The sequence below is a fragment of the Dreissena polymorpha genome, chromosome 8, assembly GCF_020536995.1.
Source record: "Dreissena polymorpha isolate Duluth1 chromosome 8, UMN_Dpol_1.0, whole genome shotgun sequence".
NCBI classification, from domain to species: domain Eukaryota; kingdom Metazoa; phylum Mollusca; class Bivalvia; order Myida; family Dreissenidae; genus Dreissena; species Dreissena polymorpha.
In genome coordinates this window covers 44,796,081-44,822,377 of record NC_068362.1, presented here as the reverse complement: position 1 = coordinate 44,822,377, position 26,297 = coordinate 44,796,081, and the positions used below count along the sequence as shown (strand labels likewise).

Genomic DNA, 26,297 nt, shown 5'->3' with positions numbered 1-26,297 from the left:
GCTTTGCCAAATTTAAAGGAGCCTTTTCACAGATTTTGGCATGTTTTGAAGTTTGTCATTAAATGCTTAATATTGATAAATGTAAACAGTGGGTATAAAAATCTCCAGTAAAAAAACAAGAATACAATTAAAGAATTTTTAAAACCCTCAACGAGGCTCGAACCACTGACCCCTGGAGCCATGGAACAAAAGTCTAATGCTCTATCCACTAGACCATCCGCTCTTTTACCATTTGCAATGTATTTTATATGCAATCCTCGTAGTAACAAAAAATACAACGACAACAACAGAATTCTCCAAATTACTGTATTCAATCGTTTCGCGTTGCAACGCTTTATAATTTCAGGTTTTTAAATCGTCCAAAGATGCACATAATGGATATTTTAGAGCATGTTAAATGTTCAGTATTACTGTTGCTTAACAAATACATGTATCATAACTTCAAGAAAAAAATGTGAATCTGAGACAATATTTTTCAATTTTGTCAATTTACCAAAGCGTGGAAAGGCCCCTTTAAAGTGGTGGTATAGTATGCGTTGTGACACAGCACGTCTCGAAAAGGTCTTATAAATCTATAACGGTTATAATGTTCAAGAAGCACAGACATGGTGTGACACATAGTTTTGCAAAAAGGTGCATCAAAACGGCGGTGCTGCGCAACGAGCATATGCCTGGGTACAACAATATAAATAATTGTTTACGTAATTTATGTGAAAGTTCGTTGAGCTATGGCATCATACAATTAACTCTCACATTAATTTGAGCCCCACTCTTGGTAAACGGGGCTAAATGCATACATGCGCATATAGTTTGATCCCAGATACGAATGTGCAGTCCGCATACTAATCGGAACTTTGTGTGTTTTTTTTAACGAACCTTTCTTCATATTTTGTCAAGTGTCGGGGCTATGAAAACGCCAAAACTGAAACCTGACTGGCAATTAGTTTTGAGACAAACTATGCGCATATAGTTTGATCCCAGATACGAATGTGCAGTCCGCATACTAATCGGGGACGAGACTTCCGCATGAACTAAAATTTCGTTTAGAATAGAATTTCCTTTAAACAAAATTTTAACAAAAGCGGAAAGTCTCTTCCTAGAGTCGCTGAACAACGTTATCACTTTCTGTTCACCTTCGTGTCGTTTAGTCTGTTTCGAATCTTGTACAATTGCCCTTTTTGTATAGTTGCATTATATCCCAAGGCATGGGCGTTCTTTTGTGCATGCTTTTAATATTAATAGCGTCGACTTGACTGTGTTGATGATTTTCTCAACAATCCTCTTGTAACAACGTCGAGTATCTTAAATACGCCCACTTCTTGATATAATCGGAGAATACTTAAGCCATAAACAAGTTGTTTACTTGTTAATAAAAAACTTAATTGTAAGCATTTGTATAAACAATGAACATATGGATAATCTATAGGGGGATATTTTGGGCATGTCTATTTGGTAAGTTTTTATTTGCTCGACTTCTTCATTTCTCGAATGATGTTTTAACATTTTGTTTTTTAAACGTAGTTTATTACATGTTTACATTGCAACCGAAAATGTACATATATAACACAATAACGGTAACATTAATTGTACATTTTTCACAGCGAATTCATATACAGAAATCACGGCTGTTTTATTTTGTAGAACTCGGCTTTATTTAGAAAGAAACAGAATGTATATAACATGGTTTCGTAATTTTCAATAGTAAAGTCCTACCGGACAGCTTCGTATTGTTCCCAAAGTATTAAAATACCATCTTAATATAAAATTATTTATTGGACCCGGTTAAATATTTTGCATATACTGAAATTTTCCAATAACTGCCTGTGTAAGTTGATATAGAGTTTCAAAAACTCTTCCGTAAACGTCCGGCCGACACTAACCTTGAACTTTGTGTGTTTTTTTTTTAACGAACCTTTCTTCATATTTTGTCAAGTGTCGGGGCTATAAAAACGCCAAAACTGAAACCTGACTGGCAATTAGTTTTGAGACAAACTAGCGCGAATAATAATAGCTCTCGGGACGGAGTGAAACGACCATGACCTCGATGTGGTATTCTCGTTTCCGACCGCCATAAAGAATACGTGGGGTTTCAACCGGGTACTCCGGCTTCCCCACAACAGAAGACAGCACCAAATTTGACAGAATTTTCAGTAAAAACGAACTAGCTAGCAATTGAAGCTTTCAGTAAAAAATTCGTCCCAACTTTCGTGAGTCAAGTAAGTTAATTAGGTAGGAGTGCCGGGGCACACTCCGGGTCCAGTGACGGTCCACACATCATACTGCCTCGGAAAAAACTCATAAACTTCGAAATACACACACATACATTAGTTTAGCCCATTTATGCCTAGTGGACTCTCCCATCCTTCTCAATTGGATCAATTTATTTTCAAAATTATGGATGTCTAGTATATTTATTTCTATACTTAGAATATTTCTTACAGCAATTCCTTTAAGCAAACGGCGCAGACCTTGATAAGACGCCGCATATGCGGCGTCTCATCGGGGTCTACGCAGTATACCAAGGCCCTTTTTCTAGACGCGAGGCATAAATTGGTTAAACACACTTTTCTAACGCACAACTTGCAATTCAGTTCAAACAGGCATTTGTAAGATATACTGTGTATGTTTCTTGCAACACATTCCCCTCTCAAACCTTGCAGTTCGGTGAATTGAAGTGCGGAACAAATCAAACGGATGCGATCGAAGGCCCACTCGAGATTTGATCAAGTTCTTAATAGGGTCAAACCGTCAAGTCAATGAAATGAATGGCGATATTTTGTATACAAAGAGGACAGTTCACAAATTAGTTGACTAGTTTTATTTTTTCGAATATAAAGGGCACACAATATGTTTTTGTTTAATCGAAATGTAATATTATTAGTATAAATTGACGTATCAACGATGTCATGACAACCGCCTGAGGTACGTTTCAATTAAGAAAGCGAATTATTAAAATTATTGAAATGCAAAACAACAATAACGTTATGAAAACATTAGATTATTAAATTTAGTATATATGTATTTGCTTCTTAGTTGCGCGGTACGGTACGTTTAAAAACACAAGTAACTAGTCGTATTTGAGATCATAATAATTAGAAAAATCGCTTTTGAATGAATATACTGATTATTTAAACTTGACCCTCATAACGTCGATCAAAATAGAAAAAAACAACACTCTATATATTAGGTAACTTTGAGGTTAGAAAATTAAAACGGAATGAACAATGAAACACAAAATTGTTGTGAGCGACAAGACGCGAACGTAACATAAGCGGCCCCACCCTAAAAATAATGACACGTCAAAAATAAACATTGTGTAGTTCTTATATTTTTTTTAATCATATGGTTTTACGCGCAAAAAAATAAATCTTATATAAATGTACACAACTATGAAAATAAATGTTAACATTCATTTTTATTAAGAAAATGATATGCCCACTTATGAAATCAACGCAAGCGATCTTAAATTAAAAATGTACCTTCTCTTCTATAGAAAATACATGTTCAAGCAATTCGCTATTGTTAGGTATCCTACATCCTGTGATACTTTTTAAGTTTTTCAGTTAACCGGTTACAGTTAAAGATTAACCGGTGAATGTATTTGTGTGACCTGTTGTATCCCTACTTTTTATTCGTGGTTTCTAAATATCATAACCTATTTAATTTAATTGTGTTTGCAACATTGTTAGTGTCCTTACAGAGACGCAAAGGGTTACTCACATATCTTTATAACACGTAATGTGTTATTTTTAAGTCTCCATAATAGTAATGTATCACCTTAATCCGGATCTTTGTATAATGCGCATGTATTTTTTTCATTCAAATTAGTTTAAATTGACACGTTACTCATCAGTATAATATTAACATATTTAATATATAAGACACATTCGCTGTGTGGTCGATTAAAAACTGTACATGTGTTGTATCCACAAAACTGTGTTGTATCCCAAAGTGCGTCGATGCCCCAGAGGAGTCCTGCACTTAATGAGAATAATAATAAAAATAATAAAAAATCGGTGTTTTTTCATAAATGCTGTGTTGTATCCGCAATACTTTGTTGTATCCACAATACTTTGTTGTATCCTGAATGTCTTGTTGTATCTGCAATACTTCGCTGTACATGTATTCGCAATACTTTGTTGCACCCACAATACTTTGTTGTTTCCACAATACTTCGCTGTATTCGCAATAAATTGTTGCACCCAAAATACTTTGTTATCTCTGCAATGGTGTATTGTATCCGTAATACTTAAAATGTATCACTCGCATCTGAAAGGTCGTGATATATAACAACGGGTTCTACAGAAAAAGCTTGTAGTAATGTTTTAAAGACATCTCTGTAGAAAATGTGTTTTTAGGTGTTGGCCGACTATTTCTATTTCTACTTACAAATTCGTGTTCGCAGAATCATAATTCCACACATAATCGGAAGTCGGAATTATATTTAAATATGAGACACTTTTTCTTCTTCTCCTGAAGCGACCACGGCGAAAGTCTTCCTTAACGTTATAAACTCGCGTCTAATGCTTGTTCTTTGAGGGGGGGGGGGGGGCTTCATAAATTTTCTTTTCTGTTCCCGTAACCTTGATCATGATATCGATTGTAATTTTCACGTTTGAATATCCGAATTCTACACGGGATCAAACGTTTGAATACCGTCAAAACCGCTTTTAATTTTCAGTGGCAGTAAGGGCGAAAACCTTCCAGAACTTCACTGATGAATTCTGGGATTGGCGTCTGGAAGACAACCCCGAGTTTGCTAATCTGAACTTTGGGGACACTCGCTACACAGAGCTCGTGGAGAACTACAGCTTGGACTCTATAGACGCTCGAAAAGTGTTTCTGAAATCCCTGTTTTTCCTTTATGTCGTAACTATTATTCCCTCTTTTCGGTGTTCGAGGACTTGTAAAATGAAATCTGAAAATTCAGTATTTACACTAGATCGATATTAATTTCTGAGATTCGCTCTTAGAAAATACGGTTTAATGTATGTGCCTCAAGTGTCGTCCCATTGCAGTTCGCTCAGGCCAATCGAGGACGACCCTTTACGCTTTTATTGAAATCGTCGTTTAAAGGCAGTCTCTTCTAAACGAAATCCTAGGTTTTGTTAGCATAAAGAATGGGTCATTTTTGCAAACGCAAAACAAACAAAAAACACTAAATATTGGTTCGCATGTTATTCCCAAATATACAAAGAATGCATATTGATCCTGCATACAAACTCGTGTCTACTCTTGAAGGGTTGGCTAGATGGGTTCTTGGCTGACCTGCAGAGGTGTGTGAAGCGCTCCAGTCTCTCAACGGAAGACAGAATCACGTATGACGTGCTAGTGGACACCGTACAGACATGGTTGGACGGCTACGAATGGCGATTGTAAGAATTTATGAGCAGCGCTCTTGGAAAACGGGGCAGTGCGCACAGGCTAATCGGGGACACGGGGCAGTCCGCTCAGGCTAATAAGGGACAACACTTTCCATTAAGACTGGATTTTGGTTTAGAAGATACTTCCTTTAACCCTTTCCACTCAGAATCAAAGTGAAAATGGCTATGTGCAAACAGCATAAAACATAGTAATTCACAGTCTGTTCAGGTTTATGCTGTTTGCTGCTCATCAGTATCTAAGGTTGGAAATGAAGCCGTTGAAACTTGAATCTAGTAAGAAAGGTCTTTAATTAAATACACGTATATTTTTTCCGAGAGACTACATATGCTTGGAAATACGTATCTAAGTGGTAAAGGGTTAATAGAAAAATACCATATAAGCAGAAAGTGTCGTCCCTGATTAGCCTGTGCGCACATGATTAGCCTGTGCGCACGTGTCATGTGTTTCCCAGAGCGATGCTCATATGTTTAAATGCATTCAAAATAATATTTTTATTGAAAAACATAACCTTTATAATGTTGAGATTAACCGTTGTAATACACGGATTTTACGTATGTTATACATATTTCACTCATTCACTTTATCACAAATAGTTGGTTCAGATCCATGACTGATTAAATGATAATGTGATTTTTTATGAAAAAAATATTTATAATTAAGCAAGTTTCAAACAATCGTTTAAAATGCAATTGTAATGAAATTCATTAAGAAAATGTTTGAGTTATTACATTCTGACTCATAAAAAATACTGCCTTTTCTCCCGATCTGAAGTTATGGACCAATGAACCCTGTGTCATGTTTTGGCATGATGGCTCCAACGCTCCCTCAAAGAAAATTGAAAACTCCAGAAGAGTTCCAGAAGTTGGCCACATGGATACGCGCCTACGGTCAACAGGTTGGAAACGTCTCCAAATTATACTATTTTACCCATGTTTGAAACAAAATTTACATGTTTGTATGTTGGCTACTTATGTTGGCTACTCAATACATACAGTTTTTTTTTTGGTAAATGAATCAGTGTGTTTTTGAATTCTGCTATTTACAGATTGATATTGACCAGTGTAGCGCCAAGGACAAAATGAGACAAACAAAATTTAGATTCTAACAAAGATGTCGAAGCTTTGGTGAACATTTTGAATGGCTTGCTGTTCCTAAAAGAAATTGCGATTCCTTTATTTAATACGATGCAATATTAGCTTTAATAATTGTTTTACGTCTTCGAGCAATCATTCGATTTATGCATAGCGTCTAGAAAAAAAGGCCTTGGCAAACAGCGTAGACCCAGATGAGACGCCGCATGATGCGGCGTCTCCTCAGGGTCTGCGCTGTTTGCTTAAAGGAATTTCTGTAAGAAATATTCTAAATATAGAAATAAATATACAAGACATCACTAATTTTAGAAATAAATTGATCCAATTTAGAAGTATGGGAGAGTCCACTAGGCACAAATGGGTTAATTCAGCACGCATTCAGTCATATACCTGCAGTTCGTGTTTCAGATTGAGCAAATAATAACGCGTATGAAAAGATCGGTCGCAGAGAATACGACAAGTCACCGTCTATCGGTGGTAAGCAGGATATTTCAAATTCTTTCTTAATATGAAACGCGTTCTGAGAAAACGGGGCTTAATGCATATGCGTAAAGTGTCATCCAAGATTAGCCTGTGAAGTCCGCACAGGCTAATCAGGGACGACACTTTCCGCTTATATGACATTTTTCTTTAAATGAAGTCTCTTCTTAGCAAAAATCCAATTTAGGCGGAAAGTGTCGTCCCTGATTAGCCTGTGCGGAATGCACAGGCTAATCTGAGACGACACTTTAATCTCATGCATTATGCCCAGTTTTCACAGATCACGACTCATATTAAGACTCGCGTTGGGAGAATCGGGATAATTGAATGTGCGTTAAGTGTCATCCCAGATTAACTGTTCAGTCTGCACGAGCTATAATTTGAAGACAAGTAAGAAAGTGTCCTCCCGGATTAGCCTGTGCGAACTTCACATGTTAATCCGGTACTACATGTTACACACATGCGATGCTTAATTAATGGTTTCCTTTTGTCAGTTTTTGTTTTGTTTCACAAAGTTAATGTATTTTGAAAGCATTTTATACCGCAGTTTATGGTATCATGTCTTTCATGTCTTAAAACGATTAACACGACAATACGTAAGGAAGATATCATATGTGACATCCAACAGTGCACACTATTCTGTTTGAACTCAGTTTTAGACATTTAAACATTTATAATAACTGCCTTTATTTTGTAATTTAAATTGAACGGATAACTATACAACCATTGTTTGTTCCATTATATTGCTCACAAAATGTGATTTAAGAACGTTTTAGAAATGAACTGCATACATATCACTTAACCCATGTATGCCTAGCGTCTAGAACAAAGGCCTTGGCAAACAGCGTTGACCCAGCTGAGACGCTTCATGATGCGGCGTATCATCAGGGTCTGCACTGTTTGCTTAAAGGAATTTCTGTAAGAAATATTCTAAATATAAAAATAAATATACTAGACATCCCTAATTTTGGAAATAAATTGATCCAATTTAGAAGGATGGGAGAGTTCACTAGGCATGAATGGGTTAAAATTCATTTTGTATTAAACGTTTTCAATACAGGACTGTGTCCCGGCTAGATTGGACAGTCTAATAGGCGACGCTGACAATGTGACAGAGTCCATGTTTTATAGTCAATTTGGAGAACCCTTCAACAACGTCACAAACAATGAAACCATGTAAAACATCCTTGTACAGATTACCATTAAATACTCAGAAACGCTCATAGTTTGGCAGATAATGTATTACTTGTTACTGCAAAATAAAATAAAAATGTAGATTCGAATACAAAAATATCGAAGCTTTCACATCGTGTCATTGTGAAATGCATTAGCTTTGTATTGTTTTATTTATATTTTTTATTTACAGAAATAATACTTTGTGTAAGACCTTATCACGGTACACTGTGGATAACGTCAATTTTAATAATTCAAAAATCCCTCCGTTTACAATATCTCTATGCTGAAGACGTGATCAATGCATATCGCATTCACCTTTCAGAAAACAATCTATTCGGGAAACTGCCACAGACAATATATATTTCGTTTTGAAGAACCTTAAAGCTCTGAAAGACTACACGGTGAAGGTTAGTCCCGCGAGCACATGTACTGAATATATTCAATGAATATGTACACGTATACAAAAGTGTAACAGTATATGCAATCATTTTAGATGGACGAGGGGCCCTTACTATTTTGCTGTTTTATAAGTATGCTTAATACTGTTAACATTTTTATTAGAATAACGGCTGCGCATTACCCGACGAGCATTTGGATAGCCCATATAAAATACTAGTGATATAATCGTATTGATTCTGTAGAAATTCGGTTTGGAAGGATATCTTCCTTCATATGCTTTTAAACAAACACAATTGACTTCATACAAAACTCACATTGGAAGTATAAATATAGAGCTTATAAATTCCAATCAAGAATTTCACCTTTAATAATTATTTATCAGATATGATTTATGCATGTTAAGAAGATGCACAAAAAATAAAATATTTGAGCCTCGCTATGGAAAAACGAAGCTTTAATGCATGTGCGTGGAGTGACCTACAAGATAAGCCTATGCAATCCGCACAGGCTGATCAGGGACGACACTTTCCGCCTAAACTGGATTTTCGGTTATAATATACTTCCTTTAAACTAAAAAAACATGTACTATTAAACGCAGAAAGTGTCGTCCCTGATAAACTTATGCGGACTGCACCAGCCTAATCTGAGATGACACGTTAAGCACACGCATTAAGTCCGGTATCCCCAGAGCGCGTACTATTTGAGTCGTGTTCTTAGAAAACTGGGCATAATGCATGTGCGTAAAGTGTCGTCCCATATTAGCCTGTGTAATCCACACGGGCTAATCAGGGACGACACTTTCCCTTTTTATGACATTTTTCGTTTAAATGAAGTCTCTTCTTAGCAAAAATCCAATTTAGGCGGAAAGTGCCTGATTAGCCTGTGCGGACGACACTTTACGCACATGCATTATGTCCCGTTTTCTCAGACCGCGACTCATTTCATTCTAGACATACATACCTCACACGCGTACAACACTAGGGGTGCATGGTCTACCCAGAGGTCGGGAGTACTACCAGGCGCTGCTCAGGTGGCACCTGTCCATGGACGTTCCGGCCGAGCAGTTGCATCAGACGGGGCTAAGGGAAGTGGAGCGAATCAGTAGAGAAATACATGAGGTCAGTTTGCACGGAGGCCCGTTCTAGGAAAACATGGCTTAATGCATTAATAAGCTAGCGGAAAAATGGTGAACTCGTTTAATACAATAACCGTAACAATACATTTACCCCGACTTTTTCTCATGATTTAAAAAAAAAGACATAGGTCCTCCATGCCCTAATAGCCATATCAAATAATTGATAATAATGTTACTTTATAAAATATTTTAATCCATTGTTATATTAAAAAATTGATAAGGACTTCGTATTTTTAATGAGGGACCATGTTTCAGTGTATGGTATTAAATGAACTCCAGTCTCATCCTATATTTTCAAACATAATTATTCAGCTTTAACCATTACAGATAAAATTAAGCAACGGTTTCCATGCCAGTAATCGAGAATATTTTGACACACTGATGGCCGATGAAGCAAATGTAGAAAACAACTCAGTAAGTGACAAAGATGGGGTGGCGTACGTACAACGTTTATAAACGTGGCCTTTAATTTGTATTACATGGTTATGGCATAATGTAAAATACTTAAGCTCAATATATAGGGTCTCAATACCAATACGTTATTTACATTTTGTAGTGTTTTCCATTGGACGTGTAGTTTTTATTAAACACGTGTAGATTAGGTTAAACAAAGAAGTAGTAATGCGCATTTATAAATTACAAAATGCATAAACATGGCAAAAGAAATCACATAAAATGACACAAGTAAGCATTTGATTTAAAGAAACACCAAGTATATAAACGTGTAGGAAAAACTTAATTCGTCTAAATATTTGAATTTGCAATAAGTTTAAATGATAGTTAACAGGCATATTTATTTGTTTACCATATGCTTACCTCATGTCACACGAATATATGTGTTGTTTATCTGGAACTTCAGGTAAATGTGCTAAACATGTGTAGGGACATACATTCACAGAGGATTGTACCGAAACTGACTGAAGTGTTTGCAGATATTCCAGTCCAACATTTAGAGTAGGCCATTTTAAGAAGACGTTCAATATTGTTATTATTATTATTATTATTATTATTATTATTATTATTATTATTATTATTATTATTATTATTATTATATTATTATTATTATTATTATTATTATTATTATTATTTTTATTATTATTAGTAGTAGTAGAAGTAGTATATTATCATTATATAATAATAATAATAATAATAATAATAATAATTATTATTATAATAACAATAATAATAATAATTATTATTATTATTATTATTATTATTATTATTATTATTATTATTATTATTATAATTATTCTTAGTAATAGTAGTAGTAGTAGTAGTAGTAGTAGTAGTAGTAGTAGTAGTAGTAGTAGTAATAGAAGTAGTAGTAGTAGTAGAAGTAGTAGTAGTAGTAGTAGTAGTAGTAGTAGTAGTAGTAGTAGTAGTAGTAGTGGTAGTAGTAGTAGTAGTAGTAGTAGTAGTAGTAGTAGTAGTAGTAGTAGTAGTAGTAGTAGTAGAGGTAGTAGTAGTAGTAGTAGTTGTAGTAGTAGTAGAAGTAGTAGTAGTAGTAGTAGTACTACTACTACTATTATTGTTGTTGTTGTTGCTGTTGTTTGTTGTTTTTAATTTTGTGATGAAGTTGCTAAGTGTGTAAGGTATTCACTTTTGTATACCAATATGAGTATCCCTGTGCCTGTTTTACTTATGGCAAAGGTTTATACGCGACACATTGTAATACGCGACACATTGTCATTTTCTGTTTTTCTCAATTGATAGGCTTTTAATCTTTAAATGTTTTCATACCAAAAAAGGGAAAAGCAACAACAACATCATTATTTCGTTTATATGTTTGTGTTCATACCGTATACCATATAATTACAGATTTAAAGGCCTGTACTTCAAATACTTCATGGCCGCTTACAAGAATGCTGCTCTCGACGGGTCCAGAAAAGGGATATTTTACATCAGTGTCCCGGGACCAGTGTGAGTGTGTCTATTGACCATTGACCATGGCTGCACATGCAAAAGTCAATGGTCTGGCTGAGGCATTTCATGTTTTCTTTTAACCCATTTATGCCTAGTGGACTCTCCCATCCTTCCATATTGGATCAATTTATTTCCAAAATTAGGGATGTATTGTAAATTTATTTCTATATTAAGAATATTTCTTACAGAAATTCCTTTAAGCAAACAGCGCAGACCCTGATGAGACGCCGCATCATGCGGCGTCTCATCTGGGTCTACGCTGTTTGCCAAGACCTTTTTTTCTAGACGCTAGGCATAAATGGGTTAAATGTGATTCCATTGTGTGTGTTTGCGGTGTCGTATTAAAGGTTTATTAATGTGATTGCAACGAGTATAAAGGTAAAGTAATAGCATTGTTAACGATATATGGAGTATGATTACAAATATAATACATATTACTGACTGCAATTGTAACCATATGTGTGATATTTGTATAACTGTCTGAAAGCAATGCGTCTACCGATTTCACTGCAACACCGTTTTGACCTTTGGCATAATTACATGCGTTGACCATAAGTATGTTGCGTCACCCTTGCGGACCACAGTTCACATGTGCACCATTGCCTGCAGTCGCTTATTTGTTTCCGCCCGGATATACTACATTGAATGACCTACACGTATATCGACGCCCCATTGCGGCGTCATGTTCACCACGAATACAATGATCTCGTTTCGTGTCGTTTCGTTTATTTCAAAATGCACATTTTCACAATATGTGAATAGAATGAGCAAAATACCGTTTGCTATCTAGTCAATCAAATGTATATAGCGTCGAATAATTACTCATAATTATACATAATTAATCACACATACGTAGCGTTGCAATTGCTGCTGCAAATTTTAATAAATGTAGGCAAGATATGCATCCTAGTTGAACACATGTTTATCGCGTCCTCCATTTCAGTGCCAAGTTCACCGTGCATATGATGACATCAATTATAGTTAACTACTCTTTTATCGCGCCCTCAATTGAAGCGCCAAATTTGCCATTCAAATAATAACCTTAGTTGTACTCAATCATGGTTCCGTGCGTCCGCAATTGCAGCACACAGTTCGCTATGAATATGATGACCTGAATTATCATAAACCAAAAGTAAAGCGCGTCCCAAATTGCAGCGCCGATTACTCCGTGGATATGGTGACCTAAATTCTAGTTTGTTGCGCCATCAATTGCAGCGGCAAGTTCTTTCTTCCTTCGCTGATTATGCATGAGGCGGACCCCGGACATCACCTGCAGGACGCCTACGCCCTTACCAATCCAACCATCCCTATGTTCAGGAGAGCCGTCGACTTCTCCAAGTACTTCGCCGCCCCCATGCACTTCCCGTTCTATACCGCTTATTCTGAGGTCTGTATGAGCTGATTATGGTTAATGCTTTATTACAGTCAGTTTGTGTCCGCCGAATATTGACATTATGTGGTTGAATCATTTTTGATTGCTGTCTCTTGGAATTAACATTTACATATGATTTGTAACTGTATTTCGTACTATAATGATAGCGTATAGCGGCTCGTACATTTTATAATTTACAACGTCCGTCTTCGCGTAGTTTTGTTATTTTTAGTAACAGTCGGTGTTTTTCTGCAGAATATTGTCATTATATTGGGGGAAGACTTTTTTGCTGTTTTTTTTCGAATTAATATTTGCATTTTATTTGTTTATGTCTTTCGAATAATAATGATAATGGATTATCCGATTATGCCAGCAAGTATGATAATCTACATCGTTATGTAGCAATTTAAAATGAGATGCGCTCTTGAAAAACGGGGCTTAATGCACGTGCGTTACCGGCTAATCAGGGACGACACTTTCCGCATTGATTGTATTTGTCGTTATGTTTTCTCTTCTTAACGAACATCCATTTTAAGCGGAAAGTGTCGTCTCTCTATAGCCTGTGCGGACTCCATAGACTAATCTGGGACGACACTTTGCGTTCATGTTTTAAACCCCATTTTCTTCGAATGCGTCTAAAATGTTGTTTTTTCAGGGATGGGGACTTTATTCCGAAGACCTCGGAGAAGTTCTTGGGATCTACGAAACATACATAGAAAGGTAATCACCAGTTAAATGGGTAACTTTCTGAGAAAAGTGGGCTTAATGCACGTGCGTTAAATGTCACCCCAGATTAGCATGCGCAGTCCGCACAAGCAAACTAGGGATGCCACTTTCCAATTATATGGAACTTTTCGTTTAAAGGAAGTCCCTTCTAAATGAACATTCGTTATATGCGTAACATGTATGCCCTGATGCGCATGTGCGAACTGGGATGACGCATCTACATGAAGCCCCGTATTCCCAGAACACGGCTCAGATTAGTCGCCTCTATAAATAGAGAATACTATGTTAGTGTGATTGTGTTCTTAAATTTATCCCACGAGTGAAGAAAGGTTTACATGTCGAGGCTTGCCGAGCCTTGTAAGCCTTTCTGACACGAGTGATATAAATTTAAGTACACAATCACACTAACATATTATTCTATTTATCCTACAATATTGTTTTATTTAATTTATTCCTAAAATAAAAGCAAAAACACATTAAATTAACTGAATCTAACATTGCGTAGTAATATTTATCGTGATCTTTCCTGTTAACGATAATCGAAATAGTCCTTAAGAATTCCACGCAAAAGAAAAGTTACGAGACAAAATATCGCTATACGCCTCGATTCAAATTTAATCAGCGTTCCAAATGTAACACACTCAAGTAGAACACAGACGGTTGTGTTCAAACTACAATTCTTGTTTCACCACTGTAAAAAAAACAACAAACAAACATGGCTCCCGCCATTTTGAAATTTACAAAATGTGTAGACACATACCGTGGCTACGTGAAGCATGATTCAGCATTTACTCCCGCCGATATTGTTTATTTTACTCTTTAAACAACTCTGCTTTTTAAACACTGTATACTTACTTACATAAAAGTATTGTTCTACTCACCGAAGTTGTATAATAACCACGTCCATGTTTATTTTCGTAATGTTTAATTTGCTTCCATGACGAGTTAAAATTATAGACAAATTTCTTCATCGCCATCCGTCTTTTCCATTTTAAAGCACTGGATGTAAGCAGGCAATTCTTTGTGGATAGACATTCTTTGATCGACTGACAAAGGAACGACTAAACCATCATGAAATTACCATTTTAAATCGACATCGATTTCCTTCGAAAATGTAAAGAACAATTCACTGACACTTTTCTTAAATTTAATCCATCACTTGTCCAACAAAACATCGCGTCATTCGAGTACATTCGACATTTTAATTAAATCGAAAACGCAGTCTCACCAGTTTCATTCCAGTTTTATATCCAAACACTGTGTTTTTCACATTCATAATATTATAGTAATCCATCGTAAACACACACACACACACAAACACTCGTAAACTCGTTAAACGACTGCGTACCCAATGACCTAAATGACGCAATTAGGGGTGAAAGGCCAAAACAAACTAGCCCCTACGTAATGTTCTAAAAATAAGTGTGGAAGAAACCTGATTTGAAAATAACTGTGGAGAAAACCTTATCTTTTCTTTATGAGTCGTATTTGTTCTATAAAATCATTTAGCTGTAGGATAATTATTATATTCAGCATACAACCTTCCCTAACGTCTGCCACAGATATGCTAGTACATGTGTAAATATTCATTTTGTTACAGATTGGGAAAACTCGGTATGGAGCAGCTTCGAGCGGCTCGCCTCGTGGTGGACACTGGTATTCACGCCAAAGGGTCAGTGACGAGCATATTTGAGCCACAATCCAGGAAAATGGGAATTAATGCATGTGCATTAATTGTCGTCCTATATTAGCCTGTGCACTCCGCATATGCTTATCTGGGACGACGATATCCGGATTTGCTGGATTATCTCTAAAAAGAAACTTCCTGTAAACGAAAAATTCCACAAAAACGGAAAGTGTTATCCCAGATTAGCCTGTGCGGACTACACAGTCTAATTTGGGGCGACACTACGTACACCTAATAAGCCCGGTTTTCCCAGAGCAAGGCTAAGTTGTTATTAAAATCTTAATTGATTTGTTCTGAGAAAACTGGGCTTAACGCATGTGCGTAAAGTGTCACCCCAGATTAACCTGTACAGTCCGCACAGGCTAATCAGGGAAGACACTTTCCGCCTAAACTTGATATACGGTAATGAGGGACTTCCTTGAAATTAAATATACCATAAAAGCGGAAAGTGTCGTCCCTGATAAGCCTGTGCGGACTGCACAGGCTTATCTGAGACGACACTTTACGCACATGCATTAAGCCCAGGTTTCTCAGAACGCGACTCTTATTTACAATATGATTTAAGGATATTGATTTGTACCGTTGTCGATTTCACGTATGCGCCGTTATTCGAAGAATAATAATACAAGTATCTGAAAATGAATACAATGTGTACCGTGCTCTGTGAAAAAGGGGTTTTATGCATTAACGTAAAGTGTCGTCCCAGATTAGCCTGTGCAGTCCGCACAGGCTAATCAGGGACGACACTTTCCGCCTAAACTTGATTTTCGGTAAGGATTGACTTCCTTGCAACTACAAATACCATAAAAGCGGTAAATGTCGTCCCTTATTAGCCTGTGCGGACTGCACAGGCTAATCTGGGCCGACACTTTCCGCACATGCATTAAACCAAATTTTCACAGAGCAAGGCCCCAATGACTACAGATAGTTTGATAAATTATTCGGCAGTTCCGAAGTCGTCGTTTGATAATCATACCCCCAAAAACAATTGCAAACTTAGTAAATATTATTTTTAAAGAATAAAAGATTAACATATTGCCGCATCATATAGAATTATCACACGCAGTTTTGTTGTTGAACATTTCGATTTTTTATATGCTTCGGAGTTTTCGTTCGGCTACACATTGAAAATCTTGCCTACTGCTTTGCACTTACTTTAAGGGGCCATTTCACGTTTTGGTTAATTGACAATATAAAAAAAAGTTGTTTTAGATTCGCAAATTTTCGTTTTAGTTATGATATTTGTGAGGAAATAGTTATACTGAACATGTATCATGCTCTAAAATGGCCATTATATGCTTCTTTTGACGATTTAAAAACCTGAAAATTATTAAGCGTTGCAACGCAAAACGATTGAATAAATTGGATAGTTCTGTTGTTGTCGTTATATTTTGCGAAACTACGATGATTGCTTATATAAAGTATAAAATACTTCCTACATGTTATGATCACGGATGGCCGAGTGGTCTTAGTGGGTAGACTTTTACTCCAGGACTCTAGGGGTCAGTGGTTCGATCCCTGTTGAGGTTTATTGTTTTTTCTATTTTTAATTGTATTTATTATTTTTTACTGGAGCTTTTTAGATCCAATGTTAACATTTATCAATATAAGCATTTAATGTCAAACTTCAAAACATGCACACATCTGTGAAAAGGCTCCTTTAAGAACACGGTATTCGTATTACCGCTAGGCATACTAATATGCACGTCAATCCATGCGTCTAGCAACCTGTATATCTCGCTTGAGACCAGTTTTGCTGTTTAAGGTAGCGCACCTCTTATGATTTCCCGCGATTTATTTTACGATCATTGCCGATCTTAAATGATCGGTTATTTCCGAGAGATGCATTTTATTTTTTTCAAACTTCGAATTTTGATATGTGTTTATATAATTCATTTAGAAAACATTATTTTCACTATAAATATTGACTCTGATCCAATTATCACCTGAAAAATACGATTTCGCGATTTCTTCAAAGATAGACGAGCCTTTTTACCTGTTAACTTATGCATATCTAATTTAAGGTTGCACCGATGTGAAGTTGTCGTGGCCGAGTGGTTAAGGCGATGGCATAGAAATCTTTTGGGATCTTGCCGCGCAGGTTCGAATCCTGCCGACATCGCATACTTTTTGCGACGCGTTTTATTTCTTTTCTAACGTAATTTGATTAAATATAGCATATAAGCTATGTTTATTGTCAAATATGTTAAAAATTGTAAGAACATCCTACAATTTTTAAAATTAAAACAACGTTATGGCTAAATTGGGTAATTTACTGCTGAAAATAAGAATGATGCATGTTGCATTTTTATTTTTATTTAAAAAAGTAAACGGTATTCTATTTCTTGGTATTTTTGCTGTATATAGTGTTTCTGTAAAAAAAATATTTTAAAATATAACTTAAATGATACTATTTTGAATTTTATGACACTTTGTTTTTAACCAACCCAATTTTTACTTGGCTGAACTCACTTACATTTCATGGCTCTTTCCACAGATAAAAAATTGTAAAAAATAAATGTCTGTAAAAGAATACTTATTTCATTTCATCTTACTTATTTCATCTTGTTTAAACTGTAAACCTTTACTGCATCTGTACACACCAACTGCATGCCAATATTTGGAAATCTGAATGAATTATGGAACTTTTATATACCCCAGGGGTGAAAATAAACTGGACAAAAGCCGAGCGTGAGGGTGGGTTTGAAAAAATCGGTATATTTTTTTTAAAAGCATGGAAAGCCTACCTACAAATTTGCATGTAGTTCAGTGAAGTGATGCTGATTAGGAAATTAATTAATTAAATTATATTTGGATATGTGCCCATTAGAGGTGCGCTACCTTAAGTCAAACAATGGAATACTTTGTACATAATTGTGTTCTATCAACTCTGTCGTGGGTAAGTTCTACCCTTGCCAATAGTTCATTTCCATTTGTTGCCGCAGTTGGACATTCGACAAGGCCGTTGACTACATGCTCAACGCGACAGTTATGCCACGTGACGATGTGGAGTACGAGGTGGTGCGCTCCGTCACGTGGCCTGGTCACGTGTGCGCATACACCTTCGGCAAACTGAAGATCCACGAGCTCAAAGCTAAGGCCATGCAACTAATTGGTACGTTATGCAACCTTAAAGTATGCTTTTCGTACATATTTTTTTCTCGCAACTTTCTAATATAGTGGTCTAATTTTCGTTCAAACTGTCATATTTAAGCTGTCTTTAGCGAAAGCTTGTTGCTTATAAAGGAAAAGCTAGCAAATCCTGTTCTTCTATAACACGAGTTATTGCTGTCTTTAGGGAAGATTTTCAGAGCGTTTTTAGAGTAAGATCAGACTCGGGAACGTCACCGAAACATTCATTTGGAATGACATAGATAATCCAAATCACGTGTCTTCGTTATTACTATAAACTGTTTCCTTGAAAGGCATTGGGAATGGGCTAAATTGAACGTCAACATTCATTCGTTTATTCAGGACAACGCTTCAATATCAAAGAATTCCACAGCTTGGTATTGAAAAATGGCGCCATGCCTCTCCGCGTGATGGAAGACATTGTGGACGACTGGATACGTCGCGTGAAAAGTGTTGTGTTGCTAGGCAACCACCCCGATAGTTCTTTGAACCATAACATCACTGCCTCTAGCCATACTAACAATGGTTCGCAGAAGAGGAATAACGCTTCGGTGAAAGTAATTCTTGTGGCGATACACGCCATTTCTACTCTTTTGTTTGCGCCGTTTCCTTAATGGGACCATAGCAAAGACAGTATCTAAGCTTCTCTCTGTTAAAACTGGGCCTAATGCATGTGCGTAAAGTGTCGTCCCACATAAGCATGTGCAATCTGCATATTGGCTAATCAGGGACGACACTTTTCAACCGAACTTGAATTTCGTTAAGAAGAGACGTCATTACAGCAAATAAATGAAAGTATTGTCCCTGGTTAGCCTGTGACTTCAAAGGCTAACGTGGACGACACCCCACGCGCATGCCTGAAAGCAAGTTTTTGGCAGAGTAATTAGAATGTCACGGCAGTAGTAAGCAAAGAACTGTTTCGCTTCGGTGCAATAATAAAGTGCGACATGAAACGCTGTGTGGACTCTTTTTTTTAGAACTATTTTCATTAAAAGGCGCTGAAAGACAGGCTTTTACTGAGATATGTGAAGTTGGCTGTTAGATGTTAGCTGTTCATCACATGTTTAAAATAGAAATGCACAGCTGTGCATTGGGTGTTCATCAGATGTTTAAAATAAAAATGCATAGCTGTACATTGGGTGTACGTCAGATGTTTAAAATAGAAATGCACAGCTGTGTGTTGGGTGTTCATCAGATGTTTAAAATAGAAATGCATAGCTGCCCATTATGTGTTCGTCAGATGTTTATAATAGAAATGTACAGCTGTGCATTTGGGTATTCGTCAGATGTTTAAAATAGAAATGCATATATGTGCATTCGGTGTTCGTCAGATGCTTAAAATAGAAATGCACAGCTGTGCATTGGGTGTTTATCCGATGTTTAAAATAGAAATGCATAGCTGTGCATTGGGTGTTCGTCATATGTTTAAAATAGAAATACACAGCTGTGCATTGGGTGTTCATCAGATGTTTAAAATAGAAATGCGTAGCTGTGCATTTGGTGTTCGTCAGATGTTCAAAATAGAAATGCACAGCTGTGCATTGGGTGTTCGTCAGATGTTTAAAATAGAAATGCATAGCTGTGCATTGGGTGTTCGTCAGATGTTTAAAATAGAAATGCATAGCTATGGATTGGGTGTTCGTCAGATGTTTTAAATAGAAATGCATAGCTATGCATTGGGTGTTCTTTTGATGTTTTAAATAGAAATGCGTAGCTAGATCGCGCTTGGTAAAATACTTTTTGTTGAAAACCAAAACAACACATTCGTGATCTAATTTCTGTTTTTCAGATTGTAATTTTAAGTATGTAAGAGGTTTTACATATTGTTTCCCTTAATGCTCTATGTTGAAGGGACCCGTTAAAGCGAGCCAGGGTAAATCAGTATTTATTAAATAAAAAACACATATCATTTTATTGCCAGAGACCAATTTTTCTGATTATATAAATGCTTTACTCAATGAAGATTTTTTCAAATTGGCTTATATATTTTAACTCCTTTGGGAACAGTAACAGAAAAGGAGTGTCTATTTTGAATAAAAAGCCATTGAATTTCGATGTCATTAACTATTCACACACTAATAATGGCAGATACAACTGTATGAATATTGAAATAAAAAACAATGCATATTCATTGCTGAATGTATTTGCGCCAAATAATAATAAAACACTACGAAATACATTTCTAAAAAATATTTCAGAAATACTTGAACAAAACTCTCAGGGCATCAAAGTAATAGGTGGTGATTTAAATGAAATAAACACAGCCATTGATAGAAAATCCACATCTAAAGCTAAAATAAATATTAATCTCAACCTTCATAATTGAATTAAAAATAATTACTTAACACATACAACAGCAAAACTAAACATTTGGTTTTTAAATAACTTTGTACAGATGTGCGTCAGGTTTAAAGTACATGTTCTGACACAAACATGTTTCTTGACAAACGATTATCATAATATTTTTAAGAAATCAGAAGTATATATATATACCTACATTGTATTCATTGCAGCATCGATTGGTTGCTTCAACATACAGAAGCAGTTGTACCTTACTATAAGGTGAGTTTTTGAAGTACAAAACCAAATGTTTTTAGGTGTTGTTGCCGAAATTGCAACCAAAGTACAAACATTAGTATAACGTTTTGGACATGTTTACAATTTACACTGAACAGATGTCCACGCTTCCGCGTGATGTTAAAATACAAACGCTTTTGCCACTTGGTTATAACCATGACTTAGTTCACTAACTATATATAACATAATAGGAATATGCATTTAGTATTGACTAGGTTTTCCCATTACAATGAACAACTATTGATCAGCTTTCCGCATGTTCAAAGACTATAATTAAGTCTTCAAAGCTAAAAAAATACAACAAAAAACACTCATTAAATGCTAGAAGGTGAGACAATATTAACGATAAATGACGCACAAAATTGCACAGCAGCTCCAAATGTGCACAACACACTGTGTTCAGGTGAGCTAAAATTGCAAAGTCTGTCAACTAACATATGATTGGCATATTTCAGACAAAATGCAGTGTGATATTTTCCTCCTCAAACATCGATTGTTCCTTCCAAATACCTGTTATAATCACACAAATATTCAACTCACTCTCTATAATATAAAGCATGTGTCGGGAAGTAATTCATTGCATAATCAGGAGGTGGTAATTTCAAGTGCCCCACCAAACCGTCATACCAAATACATTGTCCATCGAGAAAAACCAGAGCACACAAATGTCTTTCGGTGAACATTGTAACACCTGCCAGAACATTTCTATTTTTAAAACATCTGACGAACACCAAATGCACAGCTATGCATTTCCATTTAAAACATCTGATGAACTCCCAGTGCTATGGATTTCTATTTTAAGAATCAGACGAGCACCCAATGCACAGCTATGCATTTCTACTTTAAACATATGACGAACACCGAATTCACAGTTATGCATTTCTATTTTTAACATCTGATGAACACCCAGAGCACAGCTGTGCATTTCTATTTTAAGCATCTGACGAACACCCAATGCACAGCTATGCATTTTTATTTTAAACATCTGATGAACACCCAATGCACAGCTGTGCATTTCTATTTTAAACATCTGATGAACAGCTTACATCTAACAGCCAACTTCACATACCTATTTTTACTGCGTAATTATACCTTACATTATCTTAGACTATTGTATTAATACATTTTCTTGTAAATATTAATGTTAAAAAAATCGTAAAGCAACTTTTCGCTTATCTTTATTATTTAAATACTAAACAAGTTTCGGTCAGTGCCTTGTTATCACTATTCATTATTAACGAAAACTCCGTAAGTATTTATGTTTGTTTATTTGATATTTTTATGTTTTAAGTATTACTCTATATATCAGTTTTTGACAACACAATACATTATTGCGAATATTCTATAGATGATTCGGTTTTATGCATGATAAAATTGTTATGTTTATAGCATGAACATGAAACAAGACATACAAATCAAATAAACATACCAGCCTCTTATACACTAGCATTTCCTGTTGATAACTGTATTAGGAATTATACATAATAATATGGAGAAACGCATAAATTGACAGCCAAATGTTTGAATTGACAGACATACGAATCACAGAAAGAAAACATTATGCATCCTCAATCCTTATATCGAATATCACTATGCAATTATTTAGTGGATACATTCACGTAAAATATACTTTTCATACAGAACGAACTGCCTTTATGCGTGTGTGTATTTGCGGTTTTGTGAAAGTGGGGTTTAATGCATGTGCATAAAAAGTCCCAGATTAGCCTGTGCAGTCCGCACAGGCTAATCAGGGACGACACTTTCCGCTTTTTCTGTTTAAAGAAAGTCCCTTTTTAGCGAGAATCCAGTTTAGGCGGAAAGTGTCGTCCCTGATTAGCCTGTGCGGACTGCACAGGCTTATCTTGGATGGCACTTTACACACATGCATTCGACCCCCTTTTCACAGAGCACGGCTCATTTATATTTTAATTCGTAACTTTCAGGGTAGTTATGTCAAACTTAAACCGTCATATTTCATGAACGCTCATTCAGTAAATATTGTTTAATGTCTCGCAATATTTTTTAGAAAGATGAAATGACAATTCAGTATTGATTAAACGAAAATTAATTAATCAAAACAAAATCAAACGAAATACTTCGGTGTTTTTATGACACTTCATGTTACCTTAAACACAAAAAAATATGTCTCACTTGATAACATTTCGAGGGATATAAAGTTGTTAGTTCTGATTTAAGAGGTAAATTATAGCACGTGTTTCTTAAATTCAATCAAATCCCTGGATATCACAAAGGCGTCAATCGTCTTTCTTTAGGTACTTGTTACAAGGTAGCGTATTGTAAGTTATGCAGTCAGCTATAGACAGTTACTTACCTTGAGTAGTTGGTAATCGTAAATCAGGAAATTATCAAGACTAACAAAGAGTACAGGATATTGCTAAAAGCGCGGGGAAATAGCTTTTTTCCAAATTAAATAAATGAAACTGTTTTATGTGAGAAATCTTTCGTAACCTCATCAGCTCTTGCAGACATCAGAGTTGTTCAAACAAGAAGGGGGCATATTTATATTTGGTATTTTAATATGTGCCTATCCTTAGTTGAGTTACAATGTATTACATATGGCAGGGCCGTCGTCGGACTTTTCAAAGTGGCCAGGCTCTAAGTGCCGGAGGCTACTAGGGGGGTCCGGGGCATGCCCACCGGCCGGAATTTTTTTTATGAAACATAAACGATTAATCGTGACATCTGGGAGTTTTTGGGGCCAAAACGCGCGATAATACTAAGTTACACGGCACCGCACCAGGCTTCATATTATTTGCAAATGCGATAAACTAGGAAAAATAGTTTGAAGGAATCCATTTCTTTCCACTCCAGTTGTTAATTTGATAAGTTGCAGTGTTGTAACACCTTTAAATTTTTCCAAATACACAGCTGTGCCTTTCTACTCGAGCAACGAACTCCTCTGCAATTTTAGTTAAGTCAAGAGCGTCCGTTATTTGCTTATGAACGTGCAAAGTCATAAGGCTGTTGAGTCCAGTTTGGGATATTGTGCTTCTCAGATATGTCTATATTCCCCGAAGCGCAGAGAACGTTCTCTCGCTTGTGTCATTTGTAGCTGACATTGTCAGTTAGAGTCGTATAAGTGCCGCAACATCTGAATAAATCAACCGCAATGAAGGTGGCAGCTTGTGCATATTGTCAAGTAGGTGTGACAGTCGGATATGGTCATTTTTGTGTTGTTTATGAGAGTGTGTTTTCAAGGTTTCCAATTGAACTTTCAGCTTGTCATTGTTCACGTCATCTGAATAAAATTCAGTCAAACAGAGAAACTCTTCACTGTAATGCTCGTAGCTATACGATGCAGCCTAAACAATAAGGCCTCCTACATTTCTGAGTAATTTTAGACCTGACTGATCAAACCTGTCCTGGACTCAATGTATAACCAGATCAAAGGCTTCAAAGTAGGTGTGTCTGTAGTGGTCAGCCACGGCATCTTGGGAAAAAACAGTTTGGCATCTCTCAACTAAAACCGTTTGGTACATTTCGTTTTCTTGGCATCGATGGTTCAACGACATCCAGATTGCTCTGCCTTTTGGTTCACATCATCGAAGAACTGATTGAAAGCCTTCAATATGTAAACGAATGGCATATAGCATTTTTGTGTATTTTTATTATTGCAACATAGCGATTGTTGTCGTTTTCCTCACGATGTCTTTCGCAGTTTTGTATTGAAAATAGGCTTTCTTTGTAAATAAGGAAGCATGAAAAATATGTCTGATCCAGAGGCAATTAAAAGGAGATTAAGCAATTCATCTCCTAGCTCATTTTTCTTTTCTCTCTCTTTTTTTGTCAAAAAGTGGTCGGGCTTTAGCCTGACCGGCCGACGGCACACGACGGCCCTGTATGGACCGTGCTATGTGAAAGCCTGATAAGCCTGTTCGGACTGCAAAGGCTAATCTGGGACGACACTTTACGCACATGCATTTAACCCCCTTTTCACACACGGTCCATATTGTTTTTAAACAAAATACAAGTAACTGGTAAATCGCCCGACTTCGGGTTGTTTAAAGCAGAAACAGCTGAAAATCGTAAACGAAGTGTAATCAACCATGGAGTGTCGAACATATAAGACCCCGAATACAAAACTGCATTAACCGCTTTATATTCGATGTATTAGGTATGTATTGGTTTCAGGTCTTATCCATGCAAAAGAAAAGTATGCACATTTTCACAATTTATACTAAGAATTTAACGGAGATAAAGCACACTATTTAATATTTGATAATACGCAGATTATCTTACTGTTTCAGGTTTGTGCAGTTTTAAAATACTTTTATCATCTAAAAAAATTAACAATTTTTAAAAACGTTCTTAATTTTAATTCCTATAAAATGTATTACATGCAATGCTAAACATTACAGCATTGTTAAATTTCAGCTTCATATATCAAATATCTAGCCATGTAACAACGAATGGAATTATTAATTAAACGAATAAATTAAATAAATTCACTCTATGTAAACAGTGTAAGCGAATGTGCAGAACAACCAATGTTGGCAAGTTCTATTCATCGAAACGGTTTGATAACGTTAAATTGGGGGTAGACCGTAAACAGGGTGCATCAAAAGTTTCTCATCCGAATAATGCATACTTTTACAAAAGTTTCTATTCTCATATTTATTCATGCTTAAGTATTTACAGAAAGGATTGGACGCTTCTTACTCCATATGAAAAAGTTGTGCACTTTGTACATTAAAATATTCAAATTATAATGTGTTATTGATATAACCACTTCAGTGTCATTATATTCGTTTAGAAATGTAAAATAAAGCATATTCGGAACATAATATTCTGTTTTGAATGATTCTTGAACGTCTTGAGTAGATGTCTCAATAATATAATTTCAAATGCAAGGTTGAAGCATATAGTATGAAGTTTACTGTTATGGTAATAAGTTGTGTAATGTTTTAATTGAGGGCTATTTGGGCGTATAGGTTTTGGATGCACTTCTACAAATACAGCAAAATGAACATTCCAACAATTAATGAAATGGTTGTGATCATTCTACGACAATCAGTAATTCATTTAACCCGTTTATGCCTAGCGTCTAGAAAAAAGGCCTTGGCAAACAGCGTAGACCCAGATGAGACGCCGCATCATGCGGCGTCTCATCAGGGTCTGCGCTGTTTGCTTACAAGAATTTCTGTAAAAATATTCTAAATATAGAAATAAATATACTAGACATCCCTAATTTTG

At 36.0% G+C, this 26,297-nt stretch overlaps 1 protein-coding gene across 1 annotated transcript; it reads left to right on the top strand.

Annotated features, from left to right (window-relative positions):
• The first annotated feature begins 1,315 nt into the window (after positions 1-1,315).
• On the top strand, positions 1,316-22,522 carry LOC127842940 (uncharacterized). The gene is made up of 16 exons (XM_052372740.1): positions 1,316-1,452; positions 4,682-4,836; positions 5,242-5,375; positions 6,157-6,280; positions 6,885-6,953; positions 8,017-8,132; positions 8,455-8,539; positions 9,482-9,649; positions 9,994-10,080; positions 10,526-10,620; positions 11,485-11,586; positions 12,805-12,976; positions 13,617-13,681; positions 15,288-15,359; positions 18,320-18,489; positions 18,849-22,522. The coding sequence occupies exons 1-16, from the start codon at positions 1,404-1,406 to the stop codon at positions 19,118-19,120; spliced, it is 1,935 nt and encodes a 644-aa protein (XP_052228700.1). The 5' UTR covers positions 1,316-1,403; the 3' UTR covers positions 19,121-22,522.
• The last annotated feature ends 3,775 nt before the right edge of the window (positions 22,523-26,297 follow it).